Here is a 9543-nt window from a genome sequence, read left to right as displayed (position 1 = left end):
TTAAAAAAAGACTCAAACTACCACCACCGATTTTTATATGGCTAGCTAAACCTAGGCCTTATCAATAATGAATTGAATCTTGCTTATTGACAATGTTTGCCATGTCCATGCTCAGCAATAATGCAATTTACAGTAGGCCGAGCCCCTATGTCAGTGTGAATGCTATTGAAGCCATGCAATTACTGAGAACAACGTGGACTGCAAATGGGTTCAAAGTTAACATATTTAGCAAAGATAGGTATACGTTTTGTTATTTAGTTTCTGTAAGCCATTTAACAAACTATAATGAAATGTTCAGACATTGTTTTGTACCCTTCCCCAGATCTGTGCCTTGACACAATCCTGTCTCGGAGCTCTACGAACAATTCCTTCGACCTCATGGCTTGGTTTTTTCTCTGACATGCACTGTGAACTCTGGGACCTTATATAGACAGTTGTGTGCCTTTCCAAATCARATCCAATCAATTGAATTTACCACATGTGGACTCCAATCGAGTTGTAGAAACATCTCAAGGAGGATCAATGGATTCTCATAGCAAAGAGTCTGAATACTTATGTAACTAAGGTATCTGTTTTTTATTTTCAATACATTCAAAAAAACAATAATTGTAATCTATTTTAGAATAAGGCTGTAACGTAACAAAATGTGGAAAAAGGGAAGAGGCATGAATACTTTCCGAATGTACTGTACTTTCATAAATGTTTTCGACTGGTACCGGGGGACCTTTAGACGAGTCTTGTGAGGCCTATGGGTGTCCRAGAGCAAAACAAGTCTCACCTTTACACAGAGGGGTCATATTAGTGTATCGCTATTCGGACACTACCGACAGAAGTTGACAGATCTGCTGTACCAACTTCCGAAGCTTGTGGGAGTCGTAGAGCAAAACAGAGAACACCATCATATTCATGAGAGTCTCAACTTTCCATAGAGGGGTCAGTTTGTAGGCCAAACCGTTCTCATGGTCTGACAAACACCGCTCCAGCTCTGTCACCTTTCACCGTAGATGCGAAAGTGTTACATAGGCGGATGCGGTGGATTGAAAAAAACAGATATATCTAGCTTAAACTGACAGATTTTTATGGGGATTGTTTTATTATGCTAATTTGATGTCCGCGGGGGTGTGGACATCGACCTTAGTTTGACCAGCGACACGTGTCGCATTCTAATTGTCTACAGACATGTCGTTAGACCAAGTTTAAACTGGCCTTTAGTCTACACCTGTTGTCTACGAAGCATGCGACAAATAAAATTKMATTTGATTTGATTTAGACACATTTTCATAATGCATTGCAAGTGATATCTCAGCAAAATGTGTCAATACTTTCTGTAACGGAACAAAATATAAAAACCTTGTTTGGGGGATCAACTACAAGCACAGAAAGAGTGAAAWTAATGCCACGGAAAAATGGATGACCTTCCCCTTTAATGCCCAGCAAAAATTATGAATCCTCTAAGTCTGATTTTCCCTACTTGTGTTTTGGAACTTTTCAAAAATAGAATGCTTCCCTCAGGGTATACACATCAAATGTTTCCTAAGAATTTCTTTATCGACCTTATCTTATTCATTCTTACAGTGTCCTCCAAATGTTATGTAGGCCTTAACATTTTTATCTTGACATTTGATCCTTTAGTCATTGGGGGCTCAATTGAAWCATATGTAAATCATGTATTGTGCATTGCCATTTACCTTTATACTTGGGTTAACACTGACTAAAAGAGCCCTGATGTGCTTTTTTAATGATCAGATTATACAACACTTGAATGTATTGTTTTAGCTTGCTCAAATGTTTGGAAATGGCTCCCACTCTTGACAACAGAGATGCATATTTTGATAAATAACATACAGAGCCATGTATGGCCCAWAGCATGAGAGCYTGTTATTTAGACCTTTGTAAAAAAYTATTATTGTTGTCCTAATCACAGTTCACTAGTCTTCCTTCTAAAAGACAATGTAACCTTTTTTTATTTACAGAGAAATGSTTTGAAATAAAGAGAGACATGGCAAAGATGGAAATCCTCAAAATCCTGAACAKAAGGAAACAACAAGAAAATGTGAAGAGGTGATGCAGGCTATGTGCAGTATATTCTGATAATACACTTTAGATACCAAAACTGGTTCATACTGTATTCCTTAATACTGGATCATCAATTGACTTCCATTTCTTCTGCAGTTATAAATGAGCAAGACTGTCACTTATTGGCCAAAGTCCTGTCAGTTGGATTGGTAGAGGCAGACCCAAACTGTCTTCAACACCAAGGACTACAGGGACCCGCGTGGCGTCACTTCCTGAAGGATCAGCACACTTAGGGAGTACCAGGAAATGTACAAATAGGTTACAAAGTCATTTACATTTGGTACCCTGGAAAATATTGATTTCTACGCAAGATCAAGCTATCCACKAATATCAAAAAACATTAACGGACAATGTGAGAATGAAGGAGGATGCACTCATTGGCCCACATTTGTCATTGCAGTGATGTGCTGCCCTTTTATTTGATTAGTTAATTATTGAATAATGAAATTATATCTACAAAAGGAACATGACTTACATCATATTTATGTCATGCTTTTTTTGTGCCGTGTAATTACATGTTTGGTCAAAAAAGCAAACATCCAATTTCCTGTTGTGGTAAAAGTACACACAACCATGGTTTTGAGACTATAATAGCTCACAAACCGTTCATGATTTCCACACGTTATGAAAACACAACGATATTCCAATCTCAAGAGAAAAAGTTAAAACAATTGGTGAGATATTTGATCACCCCTTGTTTACTCTCACATTCTCATTTGGTCAAGTTGTAGTCAGAGAATTTTGGTAAGTAGAGAACYATTGCTTTGAGAATGTTGTGATAACTTCCTGGTGGAAAAGGACTAAACCAATCAACCTGATGTAGGCCTACCTGTGATTTCGATWTTTTTCAACTGTGAGTTATATTTTGTTATTGTGATGCTGATAACATTTATTGAAAAAAGAAAAACAACAGTATGTCTGTTAGAAACTATGTTGTCAGAGGACAGCACATATGACATATGACCCTGTGTGGAATTTCTATTCATACACATACAGTATTTCCTGAGGCATGTTGGCGAAATCTGAGTGACAACAATGCATTAGGCCCCAATGGATTCAAAGAGGAAAATGGGCAGTTTCATTTATTTTTAGTCGCCGTCTTGCCTTTTCCTAAAATAATAACATAGAGAGAGAGAGAAAGGGAGAGGTTATTATAACGTTAGCATGTTATTTCTGCTTCTGACTTCATGGTTCTAGCCTGCTGAGGTCACTCACCCCAGACACAGTTGTTTAGGGTCCGTCCTAGCAGATACATCATTGTCACCACTGTCATGTTCAAGAGGAATAACCCCAACACACCAGAGGTGCTAAGGAGCCCGAGGAGAGGATACACCCAAAGACCTACCGCCAAGTAGATAAATATCACCCTACAGAACAAGACAAATGGAGAACAGAGGTGCAGTGAAACAACATACAGTAAATACAATGTCTGACTATTGTCAATATATGTGTAGTGGGTCAGCAGCTTAAATTTTGAATCAGAATTTGAACTCCATTTTCAAATTAATATGGATTAGTGCTACAAACACATGGTCAGCAATACATACATTTCTATCTTATTAATAAACAACATTACATACCAGCCCAAGTAAGCCAAGCCCACAACTCCTAAGGCAGCTAAGCCGTTTTTAGTCTTTGGGTACACATGATGTTGAAGCAGGATCTCCCCAAGTAAGACCGGCATAACAACGGTGTGCTACAAATAATATGGTCATACATTATCATCATTATATTTACTTTCCAGCCAACTTCTACATTCACAATCATTTGTCTGTAATTTGTATGTACTGACCATAGCATGATTCATCCAGAGAGGAAAGAAGGCATCTAAAGATTCTGGGTAGACAAGCTGCCTGTCATAGGCAAAGATCACCCAGAAAAGCAGCACCACAAACTGAGACATTTTAGAGACAAAAGGAAATAAATAAAAATTGCAGTAAATCCATTAAGATGAGATACACTATTCTCCCTTTGATGTGGGAGATTTTTACGTTGGTGCTATATCAAATCACAATATTTCAATCACTCCTTCTCACCATGCCTACAGGGAAGGCAAGGACAGAGAAGACGAGGTCTTTCCACTTGTCAAGACCCTTGACTGTGTTTTTCCCAGTCTGAAGATCATTCACCACGGCCATCCCAAAGAACACCATCTGCAATAACTTGAACATTGCATACATAGCGTATTATTGTTGTTCCCATTTTGTTATCATTTATCATGAATATAAACATACAATAAATCATACAACAAAAATCAGCTAGCCTCATGTGACCTTTGAGATTTTCCTGACATGGTTGACATGGTTGAACCTCTATACCGGATATATTCAACTCTGTGTTAAGTTTTATTGTTCAGGTCAAACCACAACCTATGCAGTATAACCAATTTCGTCCAACTATCCCAAATCAATTCAATTCACAATAACATTTAGCCATTCCTTTTGTAATTTGAGTTTGTAGTACCTTTTAATCCATTAGAATCCAACCCCCAATTGTAATTAAAATGCCAAATAATCTCACCAGGTTGAGGAAAGTAAGGTACTTCCAGGGTCCACCATACTCAAAGATCCCAGGTGGTAACTTCTCTCCATCCTTAGCAGCCATGGACTTAATGATAAAGGCATACCAGCTGAAAGCTGTGATATGGTAAACTATTCTCACTTTTGCAATCATGATAAACTAAGATAGTATCAATCTAGTATCAATCTATCTCTATAATAGAAATACTAGCAAACACTGACGGAAATAATAGCAAACACCGAGTCTGGCATTGACACAAACTGTACCACCAAACAGGCACCACTTTCCTATCTGGTGTAGTGCACAATGTTACAAGAAAGAAGGGGTTTTGGCGGAGAAAAGCTCTTTATTACACGATTAAGTTTCAGCATCGGCTTATTAATACATTTGGAAATAGAAGGGTTACAAAAGCACATTCCTAAACAAGGGGTCCACTGTTGTTGGTAATGTTTGGGGTTTTCTTATTTCATAATCAGTCCAATCTGGCACGTGATTGGTTTAGTGATGTCAAATCCATTTTTTCAAAGGATGACTAATGACTAAGGATGACTAAAAAATATAATGAGTAATGGAAACATAATATGTTATTTTTTATTATGTCTCTGGTGTTTGCTAAGATACATAATGGGTTTAGGACACTTTATTAGTATGTCTCATATAATAGCCTACATTACAAATACACAGCACGCCTCTAATTAGTACAGAAATAAAAGATTCTCTCAGTGCTGTAGCTAATCAATTTGTTTCACTCTAGGAGCTTTGGAAAGGACACTAATAATACGTTCACACAAAGTTGTTTCTGTTGCTTAACTAAATGGTTGACCCAAAATGACTGGGTTCAAGCACTTTCTTCACTCATGGACAAGCTATATCAGGACATTCTGTACATAGCAAGTCTTATGACAGGCTGACGATCAACAGTAGGCCTGTCCAAATGTTTGTAACACTTATCAACAGTAGGCCTGTTACAATTCACAGTTCGTACATCCCCAAGAAACTCCAGAGGGAAACATTTCATCCTCTCCTTGTAGATCCTGTCTAACCTTCCACTCTGGGTGACGGCAAACAGAGTTTTCCCGTCTCCAACTGTCCCTGTGAAGCCGCAAAAGGAATGAGAGTAAGCTCATTGAAATGTAATACACTATAATCAGCTTGCAGAAACTGTTTTGAATTGGTACATTTTGAAATAGGAGAGCTCATTGTCTAATCAATAAGTGAGATAAGAAATAGCCCAAAACTTTAAACATAGTGTTACTTTTTAGCAGCGTCAATCCCTCGCTGAGGTCAAACAGGTCTGGAGCCACAGTATCCAAATTGGCATTTTGGTTTTGTCGCATGTTACTGTAAGTACTCTTTTCAACAATCCTGTTTACTGTTTTGCATCAAGACTTTTATTCAGAAAGGTTGAAATCATGACGATCATGCCTTTTCAGGTCCTGTTCCACAAGAGAGAGTACACCAAAATGTATTTTGTATCAAAATACAAACACATTTTCTCCGGTATTAAACTTTATTATAATCCTAAGAAAATCAAACGTGTTGAAAAAGTATTTAATTGATCTAGTGTCTATCATAAGTATTCACCACCTTGGATTTCTTCACATTTTATTGTGTTACAAAGTGGGATTAAAATGGAGTGAATTGTCATTTTTTTGTCAACTATCTACACAAAATACTCTGTAATGTGAAAGTGGAAGAACATTTTTAACATATTTTTTAGATTAACGAAAACTAAAACACTAATATACCTTAATTAGATAAGTATTCATCGCCCTGAGTCAATGCATGTTAGAAACACACTGTAAGCGATTACAGCTGTGAGTCTTACTGGGTAAGTCTCTAAAAGCTTTGCAAAACTTGATTGTGCAATATTTGCCCATTATTCTTTTCAAAATTCTGTAAGATCTTTCAAGGTATTGGGGATCATGGTTAGACAGCAATTTTCATGTCTTGCCATAGATTTTCCAGCAGATTTAAGTCAAAACTGTAACTCGGCCACTCAGGAACATTGATTGTCTTCTTGGTAAACAACTCCAGTGTAGATTTGACCTTGTGTTGTAGGTTATTGTCCTGCTGAAAACTGAATTCCTCTCACAGTGCAAAGAAGACTGAAGCTGGTTTTCCTCTAAAATTTTGCCTGTGCTTAGCTCCATCTTGTTTATTTTCATCCTGGAAAAACTCCACTGTTTTTGTATATGTCAAGCATACCCATACCATGAGGCAGCCACAACCATGCTTGAAAATAAGGAAGCAGTTACTCAGTGATGGATGTGTTGTGTTGGACCTGCCCCAAACATAAGGCTTTGCATTTAGGCCAAAAAGTGTATTCCTTTGTCGTGTTTTTTTTGTAGTGTTACTTTATGCATATTTTGTATATTTTTATTCTTCTTTTCACTTTGTGATTTAGGAAATTATTGTGGAGTCACTACAATGTTGTTGATCCATCCTCAGTTTTCTCCCATCACAGCCATTGAACTCTGTTTGTGTTTTAAAATCCCCAATGGCCTCATGGTGACACCCCTGAGCAGTTTCCTTCTTGCCCTGCAGCTCAGTTCAGAAGAACAACTGTGTCTTTGATGTGTCTAGGTGGTTTAATACATCATCCACAGCATAATTATTAGCTTCACCTTGCTAAAAGAGATATTCAATGTCTGATTTGTTATTGTTACCGATCTACCATCATTGGCTTTCAAAAAGCTCCCTAGACTTTGTAGTTGAATCTGTGCTTGATATTCAATACTTGACTGAGGGAAATGTTAGGAATCAAAAACCTGGTCAAGGTGTGGAGAAATGCTAGATGCAAAATATAAGGTGGACAACTTCTATATTTAAGAGATAGACAGACAGACATATGCATATGGGAAGACAGACATGTTCCTCTTAGAGGTTCACAGCATATTTCTCACCCTCCAGAGGCGGGCTGACCCACATACTCTTGCCATATCTGTTCACTGGTTCACCCTTCCATGCCATTACATCAAGGCTGAGACCTATACAAACAATAAGAACATACAGTGCCTTTCGGAAAGTATTCAGACCCCTTGACTTTTTACACATTTTGTTACGTTACAGCCTTATTCTAAAATGGATTAAATAAAAACATTTCCCTCAGCAATCTACACACAATACACCATAATGACAAAGCGAAAAATGTTTTTTTAGAAATGTTTGCAAATGTATAAAACCTTTAAAACAGAAATACCTTTACATTAGTATTCAGACCCTTTGATATGAGACTCGAAATTGAGCTCAGGTGCATCCTGTTTCCATTGATCATCATTGAGATGTTTCTACAACTTGATTGGAGTCAACCTGTGGTAAATTGAATGGACATGATTTGGAAAGGTGCACACCTGTCTATACAGGGTCCCACAGTTGACAGTGCATGTTAGAGCAAAAACTGCCTAGTCCTTGCTGATGACAAGCATACCCATAACATGATGCAGCCACCACCATGCTTGAAAATATGAAGAGTGGTATTCAGTGATGTCTTATGTTGCATATTCTGGACATAAAGTTAATTTCTTTGCCACATTTTGGCAGTTTTACTTTAGTGCCTTATTGGAAACAGGATGCATGTTGTGGAATATTTTTATTCTGTATWSMGTTCCTTCTTTTCACTCTGTCATWTAGGTTAGTATTGTGGAGTAACTACAATGTTTTCGATCCATCCTCAGTTTTCTCATATCACAGCTATTAAAATCTGTAACTGTTTAAAAGTCACCATTGGCCTCAGGATGAAATCTCTGAGCAGTTTCCTTCCTCTCCGGCAACTGATTTAGGAAGGACGCCTATATCTTTGTAGTGACTTGGTGTATTGAGCAAATCAAATGTTATTTGTCACATGCGCCTAATACAACAGGTGTAGTACAGTTAAATGCTTACTTACAAGCCCTTAACCAACGATGCAGTTAAGAAAATACAAAAAAAAGTAACAAATAAAAGTAACAAATAATTAAAGAGCAGCGGTAAAATAGCAATAGCGAGGCTATATACAGGGGGTACCGGTACAGAGTCAATGTGCGTGGGGGGACCGGTTAGTCGAGGTAATTGAGGTAATATATACATGTAGGTAGAGTTATTAAAGTGACTGTGCATAGATAATAAACAGAGAGTAGCAGCAGCGTAGAAGGGGTGGGGGGGGGGATGCAAATAGTCTGGGTAGCCATTTGATTAGATGTTCAGGAGTCTTATGGCTTGGGGGTAGAAGCTGTTTAGAAGCCTCTTGGACCTAGACTTGGCGCTCCGGTACCGTTTGTCGTGCGGTAGCAGAGAAAACAGTCTATGACTTGGGTGGCTGGAGTCTTTGACAATTTTCAGGGCCTTCCTCTGACACCGCCTGTTATAGAAGTCCTGGATGGCAGGGAGCTTGGCCCCAGTGATGTACGGTGCCATTCGCACTACCCTCTGTAGTGCCTTGCAGGCCGAGCAGGTGCCATACCAGGCAGTGATGCAACAGGTCAGGATGCTCTTGATGGTGCAGCTGTAGAACCTTTTGAGGATCTGAGTACCCATGCCAAATCTTTTCAGTCTCCTGAGGGGGAGTAGGTTTTGTCGTGCCCTCTTCATGACTGTCTAGGTGTACTTGGACCATGTTAGTTTGTTGGTGATGTTGACACCAAGGAACTTGATGCTCTCAACCTGCTACACTACAGCCCCGTCYATGAGAATGGGGGCATGCTCGGTCCTCCTTTTCCTGTAGTCCACAATCATCTCCTTTGTCTTGATCACGTTGAGAGAGAGGTTGTTGTCCTTGCACCACACGGTCAGGTCTCTGACCTCCTCCCTATAGGTTGTCTCGTCGTTGTCGGTGATACACCATCCTGTCACGGCCGTTGTAAGGAGGAGACCAAGGCGCAGCGTGGTATGCGTACATTCTTCTTTATTAAAAGAACGAACACTGAACAAAATAACAAAACGAACCGTGAAGCTATATGGATAGTGCAG

General features: G+C 38.7%; 2 protein-coding genes across 2 annotated transcripts in view; both read right to left on the bottom strand.

Moving 5' to 3' along the window:
- Positions 1-2643: 2643 nt before the first annotated feature.
- Positions 2644-4911, bottom strand: LOC139022991 (androgen-dependent TFPI-regulating protein). The gene is made up of 6 exons (XM_070434869.1): positions 4597-4911; positions 4113-4238; positions 3869-3970; positions 3657-3772; positions 3292-3443; positions 2644-3186 (listed from the first exon to the last, which is right to left on the bottom strand). The coding sequence occupies exons 1-6, from the start codon at positions 4747-4749 to the stop codon at positions 3155-3157; spliced, it is 681 nt and encodes a 226-aa protein (XP_070290970.1). The 5' UTR covers positions 4750-4911; the 3' UTR covers positions 2644-3154.
- A 552-nt stretch (positions 4912-5463) lies between these two features.
- The window catches only part of LOC111951903 (protein FAM83H), a 71522-nt gene continuing 67442 nt past the window's right edge, over positions 5464-9543 (bottom strand). The window contains exon 5 of the mRNA XM_023970232.2: positions 5464-5688. Within this exon, the coding sequence (XP_023826000.1) occupies positions 5562-5688 (127 nt within the window). The 3' untranslated portion in view covers positions 5464-5561. The remainder of the gene's footprint in view (positions 5689-9543) is intronic.

The sequence above is a fragment of the Salvelinus sp. IW2-2015 genome, linkage group LG25 (genome assembly GCF_002910315.2).
Source record: "Salvelinus sp. IW2-2015 linkage group LG25, ASM291031v2, whole genome shotgun sequence".
Lineage (NCBI taxonomy): Eukaryota > Metazoa > Chordata > Actinopteri > Salmoniformes > Salmonidae > Salvelinus > Salvelinus sp. IW2-2015.
This window is presented reverse-complemented; position numbering and strand designations above follow the sequence as displayed.

Coding starts and splice junctions, on each gene's coding strand:
- LOC139022991 (XM_070434869.1), bottom strand. CDS start 4,749: ATGATTGCAAAAGTGAGAATAGTTTACCATATCACAGCTTTCAGCTGG. Junction 4,239..4,596: donor ACCTTACTTTCCTCAACCTG/GTGAGATTATTT, acceptor GCAATGTTCAAG/TTATTGCAGATGGTGTTCTT. Junction 3,773..3,868: donor TCTGGATGAATCATGCTATG/GTCAGTACATAC, acceptor TATTATTTGTAG/CACACCGTTGTTATGCCGGT.